The 26,849-nt window shown below is 42.1% G+C and overlaps 1 protein-coding gene across 1 annotated transcript; it reads right to left on the bottom strand.

Moving 5' to 3' along the window:
- Window positions 1–1,820: 1,820 nt before the first annotated feature.
- LARP7 (La ribonucleoprotein 7, transcriptional regulator) lies at window positions 1,821–26,734 on the bottom strand. The gene is made up of 13 exons (XM_054172714.1): window positions 26,692–26,734; window positions 22,061–22,276; window positions 20,740–20,840; window positions 20,549–20,632; window positions 19,969–20,133; window positions 18,717–18,825; window positions 17,006–17,380; window positions 15,862–15,991; window positions 12,977–13,098; window positions 11,905–12,023; window positions 8,618–8,777; window positions 6,231–6,322; window positions 1,821–1,948 (listed from the first exon to the last, which is right to left on the bottom strand). Exons 2-13 carry the CDS (start codon window positions 22,257–22,259, stop codon window positions 1,868–1,870), a joined length of 1,737 nt encoding a protein of 578 aa, XP_054028689.1. The 5' UTR covers window positions 22,260–22,276; window positions 26,692–26,734; the 3' UTR covers window positions 1,821–1,867.
- Between the last annotated feature and the right edge of the window lie 115 nt (window positions 26,735–26,849).

Genomic DNA, 26,849 nt, shown 5'->3' with positions numbered 1-26,849 from the left:
TCAGAGGGGTGGGCCTTGATGATCCTGGAGGTCCCTTCCAGTCCCTAAAATTCTGTGATTCTAATATGCATCATTAAAATACCTACAGTGCTCCAGTTACCTGAGAACAGAAGATTAAAAACCTTCACCTTCCTTACCAGAAAATCTGTAAGCTGCAGAACTGCCTGGAGTGTCATTGACAGTTTCCTTCAAAAGTCTCTGAGGGTATTTTAGGAATGTACTTCTGGTTTCAAAATAACTTGCTCATCCTTAAAAATAGAAAGAAGCTTCACACTTTTATAAACCAATGTGTTAAGTGTCTTATTTGCCCTGCAATAAAACTCACTAAAACAATCTCACAACTAAACAGGTACATTTATCTTCATATCATCAGAGATCCCTAACAGCAGACTTAGGCAGGTACAACCTTAAAACTTCTATTAGTTCAATTTTATATATAGGGTTGGTTTGAGGTTTTTTAACTATTACCAGCCTACAATGAAATACTTTAGGTCAGATTAAGATCAACCTTTTGACTTGTGAGCTACACAACTGTAACACTTATCTGTAAGTGGGAAGTACTTCCGGAGCTAGTTAGCAGATGTAGCATGAGCCAGCAAGGGTCACTGGCAGCCCAGCAGGCAGCTGCGTGCTGGGCTGCATCCAAAGCAGGGAGAGCAACCAGCACAGGGAGAGGATTCTGCCCCTCTGCTCTGCCCAGACCCCATCTGCAGCACTGCATCCAGTTCTGGTGCCTCCATCATAAGAGGGACATGGAAACTATGGAGAGAGGAGGCCACAAAGATGATCAGAGGGCTAGAGAACTTTCCTTATGGGAGAGCTGAAGTGTTCAGCCTGGAGAAAAGAAGGCTCCAGGGACACAGTAGAGTGGCCTTCTAGTACCTGAAGGGGGTAGAAGAAAGCAGGGAAGGGACTTTCCACAAGGGCTTGTAGGGATAGGATGAGAGGGAATGGAGTGAAGCTTCATGAGGGGAGATTTAGACTGGAGATTAGTTAGAAATTCTGCACAGTGAGGGTGGGGAGATACTGGAACAGGCTGCCCAGTGAGGTTGTAGATGCCCCCTCCCTGGAGGTGTTCAAGGCCAGGTTGGATGAAGCCTTGAGCAACCTGGTCCAGTGGGAGGTGTCTCTGCCCATGACAGCAGGGTTGAAACTTCCAACCTAAAACCATTCTATGAATCTATGCAACAAATAAAGCTTTTCTTATTTCTTTCCTTGAAGAGTCTTCTAAAAAATAAAAGTCTCCATGCATGAAGTGCACACTACACTGAAAGTAAGCTTTCTTCCTTCTCAGTGAGATTTTCTGACACTGCTTGTCACTTTCAAACACAAGGAAGATTATACAGGAACTCTACTGTCTTTTTGAACACTTTGATGGATTAAGCAGAGGCCTAGAGAGGTTTATTCCACATTAAGCAGTTTTATTTACAGTGCCAGAAAGCAGACTGAAGAATTAGATGGACAACTGAACATTTCTCAATCATTTTATTTCATAACCTAGTGTATAAAACTTCAACATACAAAAACAAAAAAAAGGAAAAAAAATCAAAACAACAAAACACAAACAAAAAACCCAAACCAAAACACAAACCAGAAGTGAACTAAAGCCAGACCTCTTTTTACACTTTTTTTTTCTTTAACCAGAAAGCTTTACCCAGAGGCTCAAAAGCAGTAAACATTCAGCCTATTTAAAACGGGACTCAGAACAATCTTCATACCTGCAGTCTGCAGAACTATGAATCAAACTGATTGTGATGCCTCCTTAGAAAGGGTTTAGTTGCTGTAAGCAGTGGTGGCTGTGGGGGTCGTTTTCCTTTTGTGTTTTTTAAGTATCTAGTTCACTTGGAAGATCACAATCAAGTCTTGGTTACTTCTCTTCGGTGAATCGAATATGTTTGCTTGCTCGTTGAGTCTTTTCAAGTCTCATTCTTTCAGCTTTGGCAATCAGCTGCAAACAAGACAAAAAAAGGCAGAAAAGGTTAGAGGAAAAATATCTTCTTGTGATCTTACCTCACAGTCATGACCATATTATTGACTGTTTATCAAGCTCCATAAGGAAAAGCTGACCTTTGAACAGCTGAGCTAACCCATACATCTAACAACATCAGTTAAAGCAGCCCTGATAGAATTTATCTCAGAACCGGCAAAACCAGTGATGCATCTCTTCAGCCTCTGCACAGCGCAGCAGCTTTCATTCCCTCCCCTCTTCCCTCCCAACACAGTTGAAGTAAACAAAAATCACAACTCCAAAAATACCCAAGCACAGTCTCATATAGTAAGTTAACAAACAAACAGACATTCTGTTGGATTCATGCTGTTACTGAGCTACGGAAAACCAGGTCAGACCACAAAAAGAATGCCTTAGGAATATTGTGTCATTTTCTGCACTCAGCAAAGAAACAAAAGCACTGAAATCCAGATGGGGACCGTCCTTCAGGCTGGGAAATCAGCACAACAGTATCACAAGCCTGCTGAGAATGAATCTCAAGAGCTAATGGTGCAGTTTGGAGGAACACCGACGCTGGGAATCCTTAATTCCGACCCCATTCTGATCAGGGATTTGGTTGCTTTCAGTCGCCTCAATCACCTGGGTTAGCTGCTTCCAGCGTGAGAAACACTCACGTGGAACATAACTAAGCTGCTAATTTCTAACTTGTGGGTACTGTGTCTTCAGGCAGAAAGCAAAACTGAGAACACCATTAGAAGCATACTTGGTTTTAAAGCACCCCCATTAGAACGTTCCCAGATTTAATGGCAGTACTGCAACAAAGTCACATTAATACCCAGAAGCAAAGGTACAAGCTATGTTTCCCCATTAAGATTCTTCAACCATAAACCAGAGCTCATGAGGTAACTGTGGAAAAGAAGCTAACAAATAATAACAAAACAAAATGCCAGGCACAAGACAGGCTGCCTAATCTGAATAGAAGGTGAGAAAGCAGGAAGCTGCTCTGACTCTAGTCACATTTGTAAGGCACCAGCATCAATCTGCATCAACTTCACTGGTGGAGACTGCTAAGAACATAGGAGGTGGTGCTGAGGCAAAGGGTCACTTCCTCACCAGACAGTCCAGCAGGCAGTTTGTTAGATTTGAAAAGTTCCAGGAATTACACCCCACACTGATGTTCCATGGATGTTGGCTGTGTGCAATGTCCTTACACCACCAGTCTTACTGGTACACTGCTCTGTGGCCCCCAGCATTTAACTTGAGTGCAATCCTTAACCTGCTCTCAGCAGCATCAGAGCACAAGTTCTGACAGAAGCCTTCTCAAACACTCTCCAGAAATAAAATTGATCTGAAGATGTAGTTACAACTTCCTTTCCCTTCTGGTACCTAAAACGTGGGTTAAGAGTTAAACTAACAGGAAGCAACGAGTACAGTGGCACGCCGATTGAACACATGGAATGGAGAATCAATCACAAACACTGGAAGGAAAGCTTTAAGATACGAACTGCCCAATTCATATTGGTATTTCACTGTCAGCATCTCAGAACCTGCAAGAGGCCTCAAGGCCATTTCCAGCCAATCAATCCAGTATTTGCACTCATTTCTATGCACATCATTCCTGTCTCCAAACAGCTACCCCGCCCTTCAATAGAGAACCAGGGAAAGGGGCTCATTTGTGCTCTGGTGTGAGACTTCTCACCAGCCCACAGACAGGGAACTGGTCTGTCTTGCAAGGACAGAGCCCCCAGGCAGAGTGAGGAGGAATGGTGTGGGCTGTGCCCAGGCATTCCCACTATCCTCCTTTCCCATATATTTTGCAAATTATTCCGCCCTTCCCAAATACCCAATTCTCACTTCCTCACCAAATGCCTTTCACTTCTACCACCACTCCCACCCTCTTAAACTTCCTCCTTTCCTCCTGTGTGAGGGGCCCTACAAAGTGTAAAGTAGGTTCAGCAGCACCACCTCCCCCAAAAGCCCAGGACAAAGTGGGCAGCTTGGAGGCACTCCTGGCTTTGCATTGTAATAGGAGCATTCAATCAGCCCTGAGTTTAAGGCTAGAAAGTCACTGCTTTAGGCCTGCAGAAACTGGCAGTGCCCTAAGGAAACAGCTCTGGTAAGAAGGGCTTGCAGTTGTATCACTGAATCACTAAGGTGGTTTTATCATGCAGGTGAACAAGAAAGAAAACATGGATTTGGAAGGGGCCATGCACCAATCTGTATGCTTATTATTACTGTGAAGACAATGAGACCACTGCAGCTATACAGCCTGTATGAATGGGACTTTAATGCCTACATTTAAATACTAATTGAAAGAAAGTATAAGACGCTGTCTCTATTATAAAAGAGCTAATAGACAAATGCTCATCTTCAAAGAGAGATCCTGTAAGGGATTAAAACCCCTTTAACAGAAGATAATCTTTACAAGGAAGATACACTAATGGCATATTCAGCTGTATGTGTTTAATTATGAATCGTTTCATTACTTTCCCCCTTTCATTATGGCCTTCAACAGAAGTCAGCTTCTACTTTGGAAGAATGGTCAAGTAAAAGATAAAAACTAGTATTAATAAATAGAGAATGAAGCATTGTTTTTCTTATTATCAGTCCCTATTTCTGGGATAGAGCCTGTCAAAAAGTGACCACAGGGTTAAGAGTTACTTACTCCAGGGAGGCATTCTTTTCTGGATGTTTTGCCTCACTGTGTTAGCATTTAAATAGCATTCACTGAGCTTTGAAGTTAACACCTCCCAGAGCTGCAAGGTGATGGGTAAGGGGGAGGAACAGGAGTTTGCACCCCCAGTGCTGCTATTGTCAGGCAGAACTGAGACAGTTTATATTTGCAAGCCTCAATGAGGTACATTACTGGCCAATTTACACCAGTTTGGTCAACAAATGCCAACCTTCAAAAGAGGAAGAAGAGAAACCAGAGTGCAGGACACCTCCAACTTGAAGTCAAAGGTGCCACTGGCACCTTTTGTTTCAAAAAGTAAAAGTACACTGAGAAAAAAAAAACAACTGAAGAAAACCCTGGCAGTGCTCAGTAAAAAGCTCTAAAGCTGTAGATCTTTCACATTTCCTCACTGCTTGTGCTGAAGAATAATGTCTTGAGCCAATGTCATTTCCATGCTTTTAAGATAATTAAATCAGTCATCTGGGGAAATACTTTATGCACAGTTTTTGTTTAAAAGAACTAGATTCATTTGTCTGCAGGATCTCGGAGAGAACATTTAGACCAACAAGATAATACATGCAAAGCATGCCTTGTACAAGGCAAGGGTTTGACCTGTACAACTGCTGCTCCTTCAGGTCAATGTCATCTTTCTTTTCAATTACATAGGGAACAAGGAGGAAATTTACGGCACTGTGGTCACTGGGGTGCCTAGGAAACAAAAAGTCTCCAAAGTCACCAGCAAATAATTAAGGTCAGATGATTTTGAAGTTTTGCAAGCAGCAGCACAAAGATTCAGGTTAAAGCCAACTCAGAAATCTTATCAGCAGCCTGTGAAATAAACCCAGCAATAAAACGGCTGTGAAATACTCTTTGGCTCCTCTCTGCCAGGTAAAGGAGCTAACTAGCTCAATTAAGAACGCTTCTGCCTGGAAGGATCTTCTGGGCCAAGGGTGGAGATTGCAGCCTGCGAGTTCCTTATGGCCTCACAGGCATGTCAAAGTCAAGGCTGGAAAGGAATTTCCCCAGATGTGAGGGGGTTTGGGTCTGGATGCCGCTGCTCAGCTTATGGATGCTTGCAGCAGCATTTGGATTTTTCTGAACAGACACAGTGGTGCACAGACTGTTGACTACACTAGGAACACACCAGCATTCCCACAGAACTAAATAAACCTGTATCAACCATGAGAGGGGAAAAAAAAAAGATTCACTCTGAAGAAAACCATTTACTTTATCATACTAGAGAATGAAGACTAAAGCACTACACTTTATCACACTAGAGCAAATCAAAATTACTTCATTTTTTAATGAGCTTACCCAGACAGGATTTTAAAGGAAACTCAGCTTAGAAATTAACTTCATGTCTTTAGTCATGGATTTAACTTTCTCCAACTGGCTTCACAAAGACCAGCCTTGCATTTGGCAACTGGACCAGGACAGCCACACGTTCTCTATTTTGTGACTGTAACACCCTGCTGCAAAGTCAGTAGAAAGTGATTTAACTAATTAAACATGGAGTCAAATGTTAAAGTACTGGGGGAAAACAAAAAAAACAACAACAAAACTACACAGAGAGTCATATTTTCAATCATAGTTGCACAGATAAATTACCTTCTCAGTGCCCCTCTTCTTTTCTCGTGGTTGGTTAAGTTTAGCTTGTCTGTCCACTAGAATCTTCTGCCAGTAACGCTGTTCATGATCACCTGGAAAAAGAAATCAACAGTACAAAACACATTAATAAAGGTATTTAACACAAGTGGATGCGGTGTTTTCAGCTGGGAGGAAGAGGGATGTTTTTGCCAAGGTAAAAATACTTCTTAGGGAAACCTAACAACTATTTCCTCATCAGTCTGCAACTTCATAGTGAGAGAAGTCATAGAGCATTGCAACATCTGAGCTGCACACACAGAGGTGGGCAAAGAAAAGAAACACTGTCCAAAGAAGCTCAAAGCTGACACCAAGGTCTCTGGCTCTGCACAAGCTGGACAGGACCTCAACCAAAGTCCTATGCATTTTATTAACTTCAGGATTGGATTGCCAAGTAAGTTTTCCTGAGCAAGGAGTTTCACAAGCTTAAGCAGAGCTGAGGGAATGTGCGAACACCACTCTCTACATGTAATTAGCAGAAGCAGCTCAGCTTCTGCTCGGGTTTCACCATAGCACTCAGAGGCCCTTTGATTTACTGATGTACTCAACCTCTGACCAGTTTTGAACAATCAAACAGAAAAAAACAATTGCTGTAAAAACGGCTGAGATGATTCTGTTTCATCAAAGCCATTGTTAGCAGCAAACTCTGGGGACTTCACAGACCGTTTGGGACGGTTGGACATGAGGGGGAAACGAGAGGAAGCTGTTTTGCAGCAAGAAGCAGTTTGCCACTGTTTCCTCTGGTTTGTGCTGCGATTACGGTGATGGGCTCTGTGAAGTGATGTAATGTTTGTTGTAGAGTCTCACGGCAGATCTTCGCTAACTGGGGAGTTTTCAAATCATCTTGGAAAAGATTCCCACAAAAAGTAATGGAATTAATGCTTCTGAGAACCATTTTTGCATGTATCTTAACAGCATTTTTTATACATTCTATCACAACGGCATCTAACCCTTACCATGGATGCTTATTCTATTGTCAGATGAAAAGCTGAAGCTGTAGAAGCTCTAAAAAGCAAAAATGCTACTGGTAAGGTTTTAGTCACTGCAGCAGAGTGTGTTAAAGATTCTCTTCTTATCCTCATTCACTGCATTTACTTTATGCCACCAGGAAAAGCTGAAATCCTCCTGCATTCTTCATCAGCTTTTCCATTCTCATTTCAATGAGCCAGATTGAGAAAAAAAAATAATCTTAAGACTATGAATGGGAAGCTCCTACAATGTAGTACTTACTCCTGATCTACTACTACGCTTTTATATATGGATACAAAACCAGAGGCAAATACACACAAAGCACACAACTGCATAATGCTGTATTTCAAGTTCTGGAATGCAGAATGCTCTGGAGACAAAACTATCTCCAAATGACATTAGCAGCATTCACTGAGTCTCAAACTTTAATTAACTTTTATATTATCCTGAAGGTTAATGCTTCCATTTTAGCTCTTCCTTCTGCAAGCCTTAATTGACATTAATGGGTTTACATCCCTGCATGCATGGAACTGGGCCCTGTGTGAGGATCTGTGCAGGAGTGTGGAAAACATTTAAATGCACAGATGAGCAAAACTCATTTGGATTGTTTTATCTGAGTTTTGGCCTTTTTTCTCTGTGTGTGTGACCATTTGGATTTTTAGTACATGTCTAGTATTTAAAAGTTTTATGAATATAACAACAGAAGTGAGAGGTTTTCCTCCCCTCACTTCCATAAAAAGATCTCTCTACACTTGGAAGACTACTCCAACCTAATACAAGATAATACAATGTAGAACAGCAAAGTAATTTCAGAAACAAAAGCAACCCACATTAGGATAAAATTCCAAAGTAAAGCAGTAAAAATGTTAGTGTAAATACAATTAAAAAAAAAAGGCATTAGTCAGGCATAAGTTATTCACCTTCCTGGAAAAAAAAGAAAGGTTAATTAGAAGGCAAGTGCTAAAACCACTCTAAGGGCACCCATGCTGTTAGATCCTTGTCCTGCTATTTCACACACAAGAAAATCTTCATTTAAAATTCTTTTGCATCATCAGAACGTTAAATTCATAAAGCTGCAATGTGAATTAAGTTCTGCAGTCAACTGCCACTAAAAATGGCATCAATCAGTCTCAAAAGAAGAGAACTAAGCTGCTAAAGGCAAGGAAAATTACTAGTTTGCTCTGGACAGTGCCATACAATTCTTGGGTGGGTTTGTTTTTTTTTACCAATTTCACTGGAATAGCAAAAAGAAAACAACAACACAGAAAAAAATAATGCTACACAAAACACACCCACAAAGCCACCATGCAATACAATCCTTTTCACAGTACTTTTCACAGGCTCTCCTGTGCTACCATAAAAAAGAGAGATAGAAGTCTTACCAGTGAGAACTTCGAATTTCCAGTTGTTTTTGATCTGTATTTCTTTGTGTGATCTCACAACGGTCTGTGCATCCTCTGGAGTGTTAAAACGGACATGGCATTCTGTGTCTCCCTCCAGCATATCCACATAGGCAGCTTCAGCCAGCACTGCCAAAGCATTCTAGCAAGGCAGGGAACAAAAAAAGAATATCAAATGAGTAACTTTTTTGGACTCTCTGCAGATCACTGACACTGTCAAAAAGGTCATCAAGTAGAAAGGCAGTAACTGAACTTTTTCATTTGATCTCTTTACAAATAGCTTTGAATTAAAACTTTAACATATCTGAATTCTGATTTAAGACCCTGCAACATCTGTTTCTCTCTCCTCCTGCCCTCCAAGAACAATTTCAAGCAGTTATTTTCTCCACATAAGAATAATTTTACTAATGGAACATCAGTATTTCCCCATTTATTTCAATACTGAATGGACTTTTTGTTTTTTTTAAGCAGAAATGTGTACTACAACATTGAAATATGTTGGTCCAACAGGAAAAAAAAGCCCTAACATCACTCTATGCATAAAATATATAAAAGCAAGTTCACTCGTGGCAGATTATTTGATAAATTAGTGGTAAACCAACCCTGTTTAAGAAATGAGCAGCAGTAAACCAACCCTTCCTATCTTTATGAAGTGACCTCTGCCTGAAAATTCTCCCTGACAGCTGAAGAGTCACACATGCTCTTTCAGATCAAGTACTTCACTTTTCATACCTGCTGTTAGGGAAATTAGCTAAGACCACACATTCCTAGTCAATTTGGTTCACAGCAGGCAAGCTCAAGTAAGATGCTTCCATTCAAGAATTACACCCTGCTTTTAACCCTCCACTACCACCAACAGCATTAAGACAGAACAAAAATCAAGTGCCAGTACTGTTGAGTTCATTTAGGAGCCAACCAAAGCTGCTTTCCACTCTTAATTCTATTATTCCAAAGCCCTGTTTACATGGAAAACTAGAACAACTCAAACTCCACTACATCTCTGAGATGTGCCTTAGTAGCAAAATACAGACCTTGTGAAGTAAAATGTTAAAACACCAAAATAATACTGAAACTACTCTGCAAAGATCTTCCCAGTCTGGGAAACACAGATAAAGTCTGGGAGCTTATTGAGGAAAGATCAGCTTAGATATGTTGCTTTGTGGCAGTGCTCGATGTAGCTGTGACAGCCCAAGAGTAAGGGGAAAGGGAGCTTTTGTCAGCAACTATTAGAGCCTGAAAACTGCAGGAAGTTTTGGTACAGTTTGCAGCTTCCACTGTTGACCTGAAAAGAGGGCTGGTGCATCCTCAAGAGGATTGCTTCTTTCAACTACAGCTGTATTCTCCAGTTGTATGTCCCCCATAAAACCTGGCCTTATTTGCTTGGTAACATTTTAGGAAATATTTTGCCTACCCACTGCTGACATGGAAAGACTACCTTAACCTTATACTGCTCCCCTCTACTTTATGCTTAGTTTTCCCTAAAACTAACCTCAAAATACCTGAAAACGCTAAAATAAGTTTGTTTTCAGCTCTAGCAGGAAGAGTAAGCTCACATCCTGACCACTCTGTTAAGCTGTGACACAAACTTAACCCAGGGAGATGTACACTGCAGTCAAAGGGGCCCTCAGACTTTACAGTGACAAGTACCACATTCTCTCAGCGTCTCCAGCACTCAGACAACTGCCTACAAATACACCTAAGCTGATAAGACTGATTAGGTTGAAACTCTACCATCAGTTTGTTCTCAGCAAGGTTCTCATCTTACTTAGGTTCATGCACACACTAAAACCTCACAGGCTTGCAAGCAGCCAATGATTTCAAATGCTCACTTCTGTTATTAAAAAAGTCATCTCAGAGTTCCCATTTTGAACCATCCTCTTATTGCCCAAAGTGGTCTAAATATTTATGCCAACATGGATGAGTTGTTCAACTATTTCCAGATATATTCATCCAAAATTGCAACTTGTGGGGAAGAAAAAAAAAAGTATGGAAAATTCAGTATCTGGGAAATAAAAAACCTTCTCTTGCCTTTGGAAAACTTTCAATACTGCTACTTCAAAGGGATGCACCTTAAACCTTTAATTTCTTAAAAGAAAATATCCTACCTCACATGTGGTTTGGTTTTGTTTGCTGTTCTGGGTTTTGTTGTTTTGGTTGGGTTTTTAAATGAGGAAAAGGAGCAGCTGCTATGGGATGAATACAGATACCCACCTCAATACCTGCCTCCAGTTCTGGTGTCCCCAGTGAAAGAAGGGACACAGAGCTGTACGAGTGAGTCCAGAGGAGGGCAAAAAACGAGCCAAGGGCTAGAGCACCTCTGCTCTGAGAACAGGCTGAGGGAGCTGGGGCTGTTCAGTCTGGAGAAAAGAAGACCCTAGGGGACCTTAAGGCTGCCTTCTAATACCTGAAGGCAAAAAGGCTGGAGAGGGATTTTTCATAAGGGTGCCTAGTGACAGGACAAGGGGGAATGGTGAGGGAGAGTAGGCTTAGAGTGGATCTTAGGAAGAAGTTTTTCAGTATGAAGGTGGTGAGACACTGGCAGTGTTCAAGGCCTGGCTGGATGAGGCCTGGAGCAGCTAAGTCTAGTTGAGAGGTGTCTCTGCCCATGACGGGGAGATTGGAGTAGGTTGGAAGCGACCTTAGAGATTATCTAAGTCATTCTATGATGATGAAATTATACAGAAATGGCTAAATAAATGACTGGAAATCTTCTGCTGTCACTCTTACTGAACTGGAGGGCTTGTAATTGTGATTTTCTTACTAGAAAAAACAAAACACAACAACTGTTTCTCATGCAGAGATCATTTTCTTGTCCCCAAATTCCTGTTAACAGTATAAACTGCAATAGACTAATAGATGTCTTGGTCTGAATTGTGCTGGAATGACTGGCACCGTGACAAACACAGAGTACTGCACCCACTTTGTCCTTGACTTCTTTTTAAACTGGAAAGAACTACTCATCCTCTAGAACATTATTTATGTTTGCCATTATTTTCAGTATAAACTTGACATTGCTTGAAGCACTCCAAAGGCTCACTTTTGCTCTGAAACATTCTCTTTAACTAATTTTGCCGTTGGAAAATCTGCAATTCACAGATACTGGAGTGCACAGTACTGCTGTACACAGCCACTGGCCAAACAACTGGGAAAAAAAAAAACCAAACCTAAAAACAGCAAGACTTGTTTCAGTGGTATTCCATATTCAAAACATTTGGGAGGCACTGTAAGAGGAAAGGCTAACAGCTACCCTGAGGTTACAAAGGCATTACCTTGATCTGCTTCCTGCCCGGCAGGGGCTCAGTGCTAATGATCTTCACAATCACTCCACTCACAAAGCGGGGCCCCATTGTGTTGGCCTTGGAGGGATGGGCGCAGTCCTCACTGGTGGCTGGGCAGTTTGAAAACGGGGAAGGGAAAAGAAACACAAACCACCAAACCCGAATTAATGTATTATTTTGACAAACTAAGATGCTATGAAAGCACATAAGCAACGTGATGCACACAAGATATGGAGCAAGGGTCATCAAATATTTGTACTGCAGATTAATTTGTGTTTGCTTTTTAATCTAAGATCGAGACTGTTAAGAAGGTAAAGTTAATATGAGTAAAAAAAAAAAGGAAGAAAAAAGAAAACAGCCTCAAGAAAAGAGTCTTAAGAAGTTTTTACAGCCTCAAAGGTCTTATAAGATTATTTCACATTCTATTCGTTGTAATTCATAGTTGAACTCGTAATTCTCCATTGATTAAAACCAAGCAGACAAACATTGAAATGTCAGCATGTAAGAGAGTGCAGTACAGAGGATCCAGAGCAACAAAAAACAAAGGGCAAATTTATATCTGAAAAACGTAGAAATGCAACAAAGAGGTCAAAATTACAAAGCTTCTTTAACCATCAAGCTGACAAAACTCCACTGCAAGCCACTTTTTGAATGCCTTAGAAAAACTGCTGCAGGTATGGCTAAGCTTAAGCAAACCAGGCCCAAGTTAATTAATCAGAAAAGCTGGGTCTTGATTTACCTCTCTGAGGCTTTTATGGTAACAATTACCCAAAAAGAGCTTTAAGGTTAAGAAGCTGGAATATGCTGAAATGACTTGTTTAGGCTTTACTGTCAAGATTCCTTAGTCCCAAATCTAATTAAATGAAGGAGAGCTGCTGTTAGCAATATTTGGCAAAAGAAAGCATCAGCATTTTAGAAAATAAAACCAATTGGGAGTGCTTCTAGAGGACCAGGGTCTTAAATCACTCATGTCTGTGTACTGGAACCATGGGGAACACAAGAGAAAAGGCATCACAAGCAGGATTTCATTCATCATTTTCTGACTGAGGCTTTTGCTGCCTACCAGACTCAGTGTCCATCTCTGCCACAGATTCATTTTTGATTTGTGACATTGTTTTCTTTAAGGCAGCCATGCTGGCTTTTTGAAGGGCCAAATATTCTTGCTTCAAATCCATCCATTCGGTCCTATAATGCAAGTATAAGATGTCAGTTTTAAATGAGAAAATATCCTTTGGAAACAAGAAGATGAAAACTCAATTTATAGCTTCAGCTAAACCTGGTGAGCAGTACAGAGTGGTTATGCCATCACAGATCGCCCTGCAGTTAGGTCAAATTAAGCCTTGTCTATACCTCTCTATTTTCTTTAGTTTTTACCATCCCAGGCCCAGCATTCAGATTATGACTCCCAATATTTGTTTTACATACTCAGGAAGCATATAGAACAGCATGGTAAATTTATGTACTCCACAGACCACAAGCACTAAATTCAGGGTTAATTCAGAGACAGTGAACTCTGAATTCAGTGAATTAGTTCAGTGAACCCACTCCTGTGTGACTATACTAAGAATCAGTCACTTCGTTTTTAGGGGGGAAAAAAATAAATCACTGATGGAAAATCAACAACTGGTTAAACTCACCAAAAACCCACTGAGATAAGAACATTCCTTACTATTCAAATGCATTTTGGTTAAAAAATACCACCACATGGAAGCAATTTATATATTTACATACATTTAACATGGAGATGTTTCTGCAAACAGCCAGAGCTTTGCTCCACAGCAACACAATGCCTATAGTGCCACTGTGAGAACGACTCATTGTTACCCTAATCTGTGCTATCAAACAAGCTGATAGAGGATTTTTAAAGAGGAGGATATCTTGTGGTAATGGTTTTAGCTGTTAACATTGACAACTGTATACTTCAAAAAAAGCATCCAGACTCACCCAGGATCATACATTCTCAGCAGAGCAAAGACATTAAAATAACAAAAGACCCACCTAATGATTCTTGGAGATAAAAAGGCAACACCATTCCTTAGCAAGGTATGGTATAAATACAAGCTGAAGGAAGTCCTGCTAGCTAACTTGACTGGAAGGAAGAGAAGAGCATGGGGACCGAGTCAGGCAAGTATTTGCAATCTTATGCGCTTTTAAGACTTATTTTTGTTCTTCTTTGCCTACACTTAACTAAAACTTTCCTCTCTATTTGCTGCAGAGGTCTCCGAGTCTCGGTGGAAAAGGACCAAGCATCGTCGATAACTCCGGGCTATTATTTTTATTACTTTTTGTGGACCCCTTTTACTTTAACATGGAGGTGCTTTCTGTGATCTAAACAAAGTAAGTGCTTCCATGTTTTAGTAGAGGTGAATCCTGATCGCAATACTGAAATACCTCGCAGGATTTGGGGCTTTTTTTTTTGGGCTTTTTTCTCGCTATGCTTCGGCTGGATGATTTTCACATCCAGGAGAACGAAAACCGAAGGATTTTGGCTGCAAGCAGTTGAAGGCACTCTTCTCCAGCAAGAACTTAAGTGTTACTGAACAAGACAACTTTTCAGCGGCCTGTGTGTTTGAAATATTTGAACCCGTTTCTGAACTTTAAAGGAACTCCCTTCGCTTTAACATGGAGGTACCTGCTGCCTACAAAAGTAAGTGCTTCCATGTTTCAGTGGCGGTGGATCCTCAAGTTTCAGGCTGTTTCAGGCTCGAAGAAGCCTACTTGCAGTAACAGATACCTGCTCAGGTTTATTGTTGTATTATCGGCACCCTGTTTAAAGTTTCATTGTTGTTTGAAGGATTTTTTTGGTTGTATTTCTCCACTTCAGGATCCCCACAACTTAAATGTGGATGTACTTGCTTTGCACCTGAATAGTAAGTGCTTCCATGTTTTAGTGGTGGTGAATCCTATTTTTTCCTCAACTGAAAACACTTTCCAATTCCTAGAAATGTATTTGCAAAGCAAGCGTGGCCTCTGTGATAAAGAATAAAAGCACAATTTTGCTATCGCGGTGTAGCACAGGACGGCAAGGACCCCCTCTACTTTAACATGGAGGTACTTGCTGGATGCCTAAAAAGTAAGTGCTTCCATGTTTTAGTTGTGGTGACTCCTAAAAGCCCAACAGTTACAGGAATATTTTTGTTAAACTTCTGGAATAACATCATTTGGCCCAGGAACCAGCTGCACATTGGGGTATTTGCACTTCATTGCCATTAAGCCGGTCTTACCAGTGGTAATTTGAACCTTTTCAGCTACAGGCTAATACTGTTGCTAATATGCAACTCTGTGGTATAAAATGTTGGAATTGCACTTTAGCAATGGTGATGGCCTGTCAGACATGCAAGGATCTTAAAAATATGAAGTAAAATATTGCAAAAGCTTGGGAATATCGAGAGAGCATTGTATATAAACCTGTTAAGCAATAAAGGCTCAATAAAGTATGTAAATCTTGTGACTTGGATTCATACAGCTCATAGTCCAGGAAAACATTTTATAATACACTTCAACTAATAAAAAGGTACCACAAAGAAATGCCAACACACCCCCCGGGCCCCAAACATAATACATACCTGAGGTTTGAAAAAAGCAAAAGCTGGCCAGTCAAATAAAGGCCAAAGCCTTCACTACTGCTTTTTTTGCAATTGAATCTACACCATACTAAACAATAAAATATTGTCCTGTAAACTTATTGCATAATGTGTGAATTATGCAGTTCCTGCCACTGGATAGCTGAGTCTACCCAGCCTGTATCTAATCCCGGACTGGAGGTAGTGGATAAATAAAATTGAGTTAGGTGCAGGCCAGATGGCACCTTTTTTTTTTCCTCTCTCTGTGTGCACTCATCAGAACACTCTTTTTAGTTAGCCAGGTTCCACTAACCAGTAAACACTTCCTCCTCCCCCCCTACCCCCATACACCAGAAGTTGCTCACACAGTTGTTTCATAACCTACTTGGAGAGTACTCGGAGAGGAATGACTTCTTCGCCCATTTTGTGCCTTTCTTTGTGTTTTTTCTTGTGTTTCCTTTTAGATTTTGAAAGGGATGTGTCTTTTTTATCTTTGTCCTCTTCTGCTGAAATGTCTGCATTAAAAAGTCCCCCCCAAAAAAACCCCACAACATATTTTCAGTTATAACAGTGACAGATGTTGAAAGATACCATTTACTTTGTTACCAAAAAAAAAAGCTTAATGAACATTGATTTTCTGATTCAAATCTGTAGGTGAATCCTTTCCCAGAAACGGGAGCCTATTTCTAGTCCACTTAACTACCTGAGTGTAGCCTCTAATCATGGGTTCTTGTCAGCCCACATGTGATTTCAAAGCGACTTTTAATCCCATCTGTTGCTTTTCTTTTTCCTTATCTCCTGTAAGAAACCAGGATCATATTATTCTTTTGTATTTTAATCTTATCTAGATTCTTGCACTGTCACCATTTGCCAAGGCTGACTCTAATCCATACTTCAGTGAAGTTCTACTGATGTTAACTTTGTGAACTGTTTTACCTGCTTCAGTGTTGAAAGTTCTTACCTCTTCTCCATGCATTTTATCTCCTTAGAATGACTCGGCACAAGGTTTAAATTTAACTGCAGGGAACATCACTTATTCCTCAACTGACCTTGTTATGCCCTCCACCAGATCAACCATTTTTCACCTCCTGTCTCAACCAGAAAAACCCTTTACCAGTTTTCAGTCTTTCAAAGACAGAAAGGCAGTGTCTGGGTATTTCACCAGCCTTCCCAAGGTTTAGTTATGTAGTGCAAATGACAAACTCTCTGGCCTCAGCAAGTTACTTCACTAATGCATTTCTATTACACAGATGACAATTTTCTTGTTGCTTTCCATCAGTGTTCTTTGCAAACCCTCTTTCCTCACTTGCTCCTCACCCTCTAGCATACTAAAATTCCACTTTCCTCATTTGTAGGCCCCTACAAACACAATTTCAGCTGCAAAGAATGCAACTTCTGTAACTCAAGATTTTGTCCTTGCCTGGACTTGGAAGGCTTAGTTATGAGGGACAATCTGTAAGATCTGCCATTTGATTTCATTCGTGCATATAAATCATGACAATACTAAGAAGATATGCAACAAATTTTACCATTGGAATCCTTTGGAGCTTCTGTGGTTTCCTCTTTTACAGGAGGAACTTCATCCTTGTGAACAGTTTTCTTGACTTTGGGAGCTGATGTCTCACCGTCTCCAGAGCTGGTTCTTTTTCTCTTCCCTGGCCTGCTTTCCCAAGGTGCCTCTGAGCTCTCTGTTCTGTCCCATTTTCTTTTCTCTTTCCTTGAGTGCTGCCTGTGAGTCTCAATCCCCTCCATTTCTGAGCACTCCGAGGAAGTCCTGTGTCTTTTTGATTTGGGTACTTGCTCTGCTGTAGTGTTTGTGTTTGATTCCTTTGTCTCTGCAGCTGCTTGCACATGGCTTTCTTTCTTCACTTTGGATTTCTTTTTCTTCTTCTTTTTCTTCTCTTCTGTATTAAAACCACAACATTTAAAACAATGATTAAAACCTAGATTAGATTACCTGAGCTAAATCAACAATCACAATACCACATGTGATGATAACCTGTGATGGGAAATGGAACACCCATCTCGAACTACAGGAGAGATGCAATATATTGACACAAAGCTCTTCCCAGGCAGTTTAAGCACAAGAGAAATACGGTAAGGCTCGGTCTCACAAAGTGAGAAAGATCTCTGGGTCACAAGTGACTGGAGTACTTACTCTCACATGAAGAGCTAGACTTCTTTGCTTCTCCCTTAACAAATGCACATTTTAGGTCATCCTTTACTTGGCTTTGAGAAGAGGCATTTTCCTCTTTCCAGGCCAAACAACAAAGACATGAAAAAGGAAAAAAAAAAAGAAAATTATTGAGAATAAAAAGGAGATACTCAACCCAATAAATGTACCACAATATTGACATAATGAACAACTGTTTGCCTTCTAAATTAAATAATATTACCATAGCTAAAAAAAAATAGCAACTAATTTTCAGTACTGTCTACTTCTCTCAAAGTTATCCGGGGCAGGATGCAACAGAAAGTCACTTCAGTGGGTTTAAAGCGTGGCTTAAAAACAGGCATGGCTTTCATTTGATTTATTTTTGGTCCCAGTGGTTATTGGTGTAACAAAGGATTAGCAATAACAATGAGGAACAGGATTCATCATCATGCTCATGAAAAAGATGGGAAGATGTCTGAAGTCTGGGAAATTGTAATAGAAATCAGAACTGAGGAAAAAGGTTTCAGTGGCCACAGCTGCATCATCATCCTGTGATGCTGCTGTGTAAGGTATACTAGGTTGTATTTACTGGAAGCACCTTCAACTGTCAGGTCAGGATTCTTTTCTCAGATTTTTATGAGTAATTATCAATCATGGAAGGGCAAATACATCATGAAAAATTTGTTCCACTAAGGACTGCTCAGCTCAAAAGCAAGAGTTCCAAAGAGGAAGGTAGGCAAAACCCCACTGTCTTCATAGCTCTCTCAAAAGAAGTTTCAGCAGACAGAAGAATATCACAAGGTTTGCTCTGAAATATGTCAGATGATCCCAAACTGAGCAGAACTAAGGTTTTAAGCAGAATGTTGCTTTTATGCATGGATATTTCCCTTCAATACTAAAGATTTTTAAAACAATCTGTGTCAAATTGGCCCTTTGCTAATTGTAAATGCTTAGATGCAAGGAGCAATATGCATTTTATTTTTATAGTGAACTTAGCCTGCAGTATCACACCAGTTCAAAAGCCTTTCTTCAGAAGCAGAGGCACAAAACAGTTTGTCTCTTGATCACAGCAACTTAACACTTACCTACCACAGTGCTGTTACTTGCATTCAGGGTAGGAACAGGCTTATTCTTCACTGTTTTGGGGAAAATCCCAGGTTTCCGTGGTGCTTCTTCGGGTGGGTTATTCAGAAACTACAAAAATAAACAACTGTTAAAATCCACAAACCATTCCTAAACAGTCTGTTTCTTTTTTAACAAATCATCATCCAGTGAAAAACAGCAGTTCTGGTAGCCCCTCATGACTCCAGAGGTGCATACATTTTTCTTTCAGTGGGTTGGGTTTTTTTTTTTACCACGTGTTTGCTTTTTCAGTGCAGAGCTTGCTTGAGTTGACATTATCAGTGTGATGTCTTTGTGTCTGTTACCATTGTGATACAGAAACAGAAGTGCTTTTCAACTTTCAAATCACATTTGAAATCCTAGGCTACATTAAGAGAGTGGCCAGCAGGGCAAGAGAGGGGATTCTGCCCTTTTGCTCTGCTGAGACCCCACCTCAAAAACTGCCTCCCCAGCAGTCCTTCTTACGAAGGACACAGAGCTGCTGGAGTGAGTCCAGAGGAAATCCAAAGATGGCCCAAAAGCTGGAGCACCTCTGGATAGGCTGAGGGAACTGGGGATAAGCCTAGGGAAGAGAAGACTCTGGAGGGACCTTAGAGCTGCCTTCCAATACCTGAAGCAGACCTGAAGCTTGCAGCTGAGGTACAGTGGGTTTAGACTGGATCTAAGGAAGATCAGTAGGAGGGTGCTGAGAGTCTGGAACAGACTGCCCAGGGAGGCTGTGGATGCCTCCTTCCTGCAGGCATTCCAGGCTAGGTTGGATGAGGCCTTGAGCAGCAGTCTAGTTGAGAGGTTGGAGTAGATACCCCCTCCCAACCTGAGCCATTCTATGAACCTGTGATTCTATTCTATGATTTAAATACAGAATATTAGGTATGACCACACTCATCTGATGGAATTTCACAGCCATTGTTCTGTGATACAGAGATCTCAATTTCCCTAAAGGATGCCAAAAGTGGCCAACTAAATTATTCCCTAAAAACACCCTTCTGCCCAGTCTCCAGGTTAACACTAAAATTACACTTTAACTGTGGAAATGACTGGAGGTCTGGGGGTGGGAGACAGGAACACAAAGCCTGCTGAGCTAAGTGTCTGAATTAGGCTATGTTAGGAATTCATTTTTTTTGTCAGTAGGTGAGCTAGTAAAGATTGCAGCATCCCTATCAAACAGGGACAAGCAGGAAGAAGCTTTAACAGACCAGAGGCACCACTGCTCACCTCAATAGCTTTCTCTGCTTGCTCTTTAGTTTCAAACTCAACAAAAGCAAACCCCTTTGGATCACCAGTGCTTTTATACCGGGGTATGCTGACGTAAACCACGTTACCACACTTCCCAAACACTCGCTCAATCCAGCTGTGATTGACATTTTTGGGCAGCAGCTCCTTAAAAAAAGGGACAGAAAGAAAGAAAATGTCATTTTCTCACTGCTGCATTACCATGGGATCAAGATGGTTTACTACAAGCAACAGCAGCCAGCCACCCGCTCAGCCCCTCCCTGTCTTAACAAAAATATTGATGCACAAATGCACTTCTGATACCAAAAATGCATTTACTGCACTAAGCATGCACAAAGAAAATCCACCTTCTAATTCTGGTAAAACTATGTGGCTGCTTGATGTTGGCTTTGTTGTTCTTAATGCAGTAAATAATCCTATGCAATTAGATCACCACTGACAATGCTCAGTGGGGTTTGAATTCTTAAAAGAATTAATTAGCAGCAAGAAAGTTAAAGGGAGTTTCCAGAGTCAGAAATAAAGGTCCCTGCCTAACACAAGGCACATCTCAAGCCAAGCTTACCACATAGACTGTTCGACTATCCACATCCTTTGGTTGCTCACCCAGCGGCTGGCGTCTTCGGATTCTAGTCCCTTCTAAATCCAGCTACAAGTAACAAGAAATGAACATTTTTCCACAAGATTATTGCCACTTTCAGTGCCAGTATCATTATCATCCAGCATTAGCAAACACAGGAGGGAAATATTACATACCTCTACCACAGATGAGCTTTTAACTGCTCGAGCTATCAATTTTCCATCAGTAGTCAATTTTTTCATCTTGTTGAAAGAAACAAGTAGGGATATATCGACATCTAGGGATAAAAAGAGAGGGGGAAATGATGAGATCAGGGTAATCTAGAAAGCATTAGTTATGTGTTCTAATCTGGCACTAAGGCTCTGCTATTATTTTTGTAAAGTATGTCATCATGCTGCCAAGGATTTACAGAAAGCTTTCACCGTCAAAATTAAAGTTTCAAGTAAACCTATATTTAATTTTCTTTTGTGGCAACCTTTCTCAAAAGGAATTTTGTTCTTTCACCTCCCCACTGATAAGTATTGTCGTTGAAAAGAAAGGAAGAAACCCCCCCGCCCCCCTTTCCAAAGGACTTTTACAATACAAAACCAATTTGCATTGAAAACATGCCTCTCCTTCAAGTACTCAATTAAGTGTTTAAGGCAGCCTTCCCAACACAAAAGAGCCCCAGCTCCCACTCCAGTTGCAGTGAGTCATGCTGCCAAAAACCTTGACACAAAATGATGTTGCATTGCTCTTAAACAAGTTAAAGGCTCTGGCATCTGTGGAAAACGCAGGGTAAATTTTATTTCTCTGAAGGCCTTTTTGCTTTAAAACCCATTTGAAGTTCAATGTAATTGAAGACTACTCCAAGCAGCAGGCAGGCTCCCCTTTCACACAATGCAGCTGGACACATGTACCGGTGGCAAAAATGCATTCTAGTCACTGGAGCTAATGTGTAAATCGCTTCCTTTTACAAACGAGTCAAAGAGTTTCAGAACTAAGCTCAACTTCCTACTCTGGAGTCAAATAAATCACATCAGAATTTGTCTATAGGAAAGAGGCCCAGAATAGCTCACAATTTCTCACATACCAAATTTGTGAAGAAAACACAAAAAGCTATCAATATCTAACCAGAAACCCAACTGTCATTTTAATTTCTGCATCTAGCTACCCTACAAGCCAAGTACTGTACCTCTCCTGCTGACTCTTTGTTTCTTTGCTTATTCTTTAAATTATACAGCTAAAGAAAACCAGGACTCCCAGACAGGTCCTTTCGGCCCTGGCAGATGCCTCTAACTTGCAACTGTTAGCAAAGGCAAAGAGAACACTAAACACAGTTTCTAACAACTAGTACCAGGCTCTGCCTCCTGAGCTGCCAACCCTAATGCCGGTTTCCAGCATGAAAGCAACATCTTCCCCAGGAGCACACCAGCACCCCAAAGTGACTTGCAACTGTCACCAGCAGCATGGGGTAGGAGGAAGGCAAGCGTTGAAATACAGTGAACATAAACTTACACCCATCTCTGGACTTCTCGATTTGTTCCCGGAGGAATTTGTCTTTGTGGAGATTGACATCACCAAACCAGAAGTCCACTTGTTTTGCTATATCAGCAAGCACCTGTTTCACCCTTGACCTCTTCTTCTTCTCTCTCTCCTTTTTCTGCTCAGTGCTTTCTTCTTCCATGGCTTTGTCTCTTGCAGTTTCAGTCTCCATTCCTGTCAGCCTGTCAACTGAAAGTCAAATACAACCTTTGAGAAAAATCAAAATAGCCTTATTTCGAGGAGTAAACATTCTCATTCTAGTTTAGCTGCTCCCCACAGCCCCTGTGAGACTATGTGCTATTCATTATTTGTAGTGTAGAGAAGCACAAAGCATACAGAAAAGGAGGAAAACTAGGGCACAGAAAAACTGTGTGGTGAAGATTAAGCTGGAACTCGTGTCTCGTGGCACCTACTTCTGCCCTTTAGCCCCAGAGATTCACTGGAGGAAAGCTGGCACCAAACTGCAGACTTTCCAGTTACAACTTGTACTATTAATTCAGAAAGCCTTGTGGACAGCCTGCCCTCCCTGTTAGAATTCTAACAGCAGCTTCTGGATTTCAGCAGCAGCCATGGGATTCCCAGTTCCAATTGCTTTTGTGCATTATCAGACAAGCAGTACTATTTAAAATCTATAAAAATGAATTCTGTAAAGCAGAAAATGGCCACAAAATGTGTTTTAATAAGGACACTTCTCTGTTACCAGGAGAGCAAGCTACTTGCTAAAGAGCCCACAAAAAGATAAATCTAAAAAGCAATTTCCCTCACATTTTCTTAGACTTGGAAAGAGATGAGAAATCATTTGTTCTCCACTCCCTGTATGTCCCAGTATGAACCATTAGAAAGAACACACCAACACCCCAGAGCACCACACACTTCAGAAATTGCCCTCTTCTGCAAAAAGTAAAGCAGAGGGGAAAAAAAAATCTGGATTATATAGAGGCCTTCAGAAAAGGCTGGGAAGAGGACCATGCTCAGAGGGTAAGTATCATAAATCCAGTGGCTGGATTTATGTTGTCACACACAGAGGCTGAAAAGCTCACTCTGAGAAGCATCTATAATCCTGATGAATAAATAACATGTAAAGATATACTCAGACACCTATTTGATATTCACAGAGCTGGCAATAGTAAAGTTTCTTACTAACAAATTGTCTGTGTTATGTCAAAAATGCAAACTACTCACTCCATCAACTGTCGAGGCCCTACTAAAGAGCAGCGATTCCAAAATCCTCCATCATCCTTACTTGCTAGTCCCTGTGGTAGTCACCGTGCTATGCCTAACCAGATGTTTTTCCTTTCTTTAGTTAGGGCTCTTTTACCAACTGTCACTGATTTTCACGGCAAACCAAGCTCTGAGAAACCTCAGAATCAGGCCCCTACAAATCAGGGATGAACTAGACAGAGGGTAGCAACTTGAACGTGCAGATTCACCTTGAAAAATAGCAAACCTTTTCAATGCATCAATCACTTTAGTCAGTCCTTGAAAACTGCCCATCAGCGCAGCACTTCACATAAGCAAAACAAAGCCAAGCTGCCAGAAGCAGACAGCTTTTTGAAAATGAAATTAACACAAAAATTAAAGTAATTAATGTACCAATCAGCATATGAAAGGCTTCTCAGCTCTCTGCCAAGGCTACCCAGAAGGAAACGTGAGTACAGCCATCAGAGAGGAAGCCCCATTCTACAGCAGGATGACAAAAATGGAAATGCTCTTCAAATTATTGTGCAAATCAGGCTTCCTTAGCTGGATATCCGTTTCTCTACCTGCTGTGAGCTGACCACTCAAGATAGCAAAAGGTCAACAGCCACCTTGGAAAGATAAGCCAGGTGAAACTCCCAACCGAAGTTCAAGCTCTGTTCAATCCCTCCAGCAAGATATTTGTATTAATAATCAGCTGAACGACACTGTACTTAGCTGAGGGCTATAGCAAGTTGCACCATTAAAAGTAAAGCATCATTTTTTGGACACTTATAGTGGTAGAACAGTATTAAAGGACTCTTACTGCCTGCCTCACAGCACTATTCTGATAAACAATTGAAATCAGAAGTAAAAGCAGGGTCAAAACTTCACTCTGTTAAAGCAAAACAGCTGCCTTCCCTCAAATGAGCCTAATCTAGTAGGAGGTGTCCCTGCTCACTTCAGGGGAGTTGGACAAGATGACCTTAGAGGGTCCCTTCCAATGCAATCTGTGAAATAAAATCATGTGTGAGCGATACCAGGAAGAGGAGACACAGTTAAACACAAGCAAGTAGCTTTAAGAAAGCAAAGATAATGTAAACGAAAAGAACAAACCAAAACTCAACCCCCCCCCAAACGCCAGGGCATTTGAAACAGCAAAATGTGATAAGAGAAGGTGGAAGGAGGAGAAAAAATAATTCTACTTTTTTATACCATGAAGATGTTGCCACTGCCTCTTCTGGGCATTTACTCCAAGATAACTGCAAGTATGCAGCAAACCCACAAAGAGTCTCAGAGATGCATTCTAGACTCCACCTTAGATATTCTTCCCCTAATCTATGCACAGATAGAACAGCAGTTCTTATCCTGCCCTGCAACTTCCCCCCTGTGGAAAGCAAGCTAAGGAAGGATAGCATACATTCTTAACCCAAAACCAGAACCTCCTGCTTTTCCCCCCTATTTAAACAATGAAAACCAACACAGCATTTTAAATCTACATTTAAGGCAACCAAAGATGTCCTGAAAGCACCGTGCTCACAACACCAAGAAAACTTTGTTTCCTTAACAGTGATGGGCTAAGGACTGTTTCCAGACTTAGGCTGATCCCACTGTGTCAGTCCTGCTGTGGTTACTTTTGCCTCTGTCTTCACAAGAGGCAAAAATTGGGGTTTTAATAAAACACAGGCCTGCAGCACAAGCCTACGTGAGATGGACTCAGTTGTACCACTGATACCAAAAGGGCAGCTCAGCTCTCCTGTCTTGCCACACAAGGAAGGGACCTTAAAGATCATTCAATTCCAACCTCCCTGCCAGCAGCTCCATGGGCTGCCAGTGACCACTGCTGGCTCATGAGTAGTTTTTCCACCATCTGACACCCCCCAAGTCCTTCTCCTAAGGGCTGCTCTCGAGACATTCATTGTTCAGCTTGGGATTGATCTGACGTAAGCTCAGGACCTTGCACTTGGCCTTGCTGAACTTCATGAGGTTGGCTTGGGCCCACCTCTCAAGCCTGTCCAAGTCCCTACAGACAGCATCCCTTCTCTCTAGCATATCAACTGGACCACACAGCTCGGTGTCATCAGCAAACTTGGTGAGGGTGTCTCAGTCCCACTGTCCCTACCACTGACAAAGGCAGTGGTCCCAGTACCAAGCCTTGCGGAAGGCCACTTGTCAGCGGTCTCCATTTGGACATTGAGCCATTGACAGCTCTGAGCGCAGCCCTCAGCCAATTCCTTATCCAGCCAGTGGTCCACCCATCAAGTCCCAGTCTGGTGACCAGGACATCATGCAAGACAGTGTCAAAAGCTTTACACATATTCCTGTAGATGACATCAGGTGCTCTTCTCTTATCCAGTGATGCTGTAACTCCATCACAGAAAGCCACCAAGTCCACAGGCCATGGTTTGCCCTTGGAGAAGCCATGTGGTTAACACCAAGCCCCTCTCCTTTATTTGCCATAGGCTTTAGCAAAGCTTTCAGGAGCATCTACTCCTACTTGGGAAGCCAGTTCAACTCTGTGACCTGAGAAGATGGTATTTTCTTGTTCTTCCCTGCTGCATTAGTGAATTAAACTAATTAAGGGGCTGAATAAGCAGCAGGACTAAGGACTTGGGATCAGGATCAAGGTGTGCACAAAAGCAGGACCTATTAGCCCCGTTAGGAGCTGCACACAGACTGGCCCAGAAACACTGCATGGCTGTAGGAGAATCTCATCTTTTTCACCCCTCAAAGAAAAGGAAAAAATGCAATATGATACAGATTTTACTAGCCCAAACTTTGCTGGTGTAGGACCTGGCTAACTCCGGGTTCCCTACACGTCTGAGTGCCATGTATATGATACCTCACAGGTACTACCACCGCAGGTCTGAGCACTGCTGCTGCCATTGCTCACGGACCTTGCATCGATTCCAAAAAGCAGTGCAACGTTATGTGCCAGGTCTGGACCCTGTGAGAACACACCCCAGCCAGCACGGCCGCCTGCGCTTTACCTGAGGGCAAAGCCACCACAGAGCCCTGTGGGGAGGCTGCGGGACAGGGGCGGCTGGACGCCCTCAGGAAGGCGCCACACTCGTCGGGAGAAGCACCGGGAGGGAAACGCGCCCAGAAGCCGAGCACGGTGGGGACAGAGGGTTACCGTAAGCAAGGCTAGGACACGGTTAAGCGTCTGTACGGGAAGGCGACAAACATGGACGGCCACTGCCCTGAGCAGCCGGCTCCCACCCTCCGCCTGAGGGAGCCGGGCACGCGCACCCCCTCAGCACAACCGGCGCCGCGCGGCGCATGCGCACGGCACTAACGGCAGCCGCGAGAGCACGGAGGGAGCAGCAGCGCCCCCTGCCTGTGTCGTTGTCACTGCCGCCGCCGCTGCCGCCACCACAACCGCCGTCGCCTCAACCGGCCGTGCCCCCGCGCCTCTCGCCGCTCACCTTCGCGCCGCGCCCGCCGGAGGGGAAAGGAAGGGGGACTTGGCTAGGCCAACAGGGGGACACCAGACTGCGCCGTCCGCAGCCGGCCCTGTCCCCTTTTCCGCGGCCCCGCCGCCGTTGTCGTTGTTTGTCGTCGTCAGTCCCGGCGCGACGCGCGA

This window comes from Dryobates pubescens, chromosome 24 (genome assembly GCF_014839835.1).
Source record: "Dryobates pubescens isolate bDryPub1 chromosome 24, bDryPub1.pri, whole genome shotgun sequence".
NCBI lineage: Eukaryota > Metazoa > Chordata > Aves > Piciformes > Picidae > Dryobates > Dryobates pubescens.
Note: the sequence above shows the minus strand (reverse complement) of the source record. Positions and strands in the feature narration are given on the sequence as shown.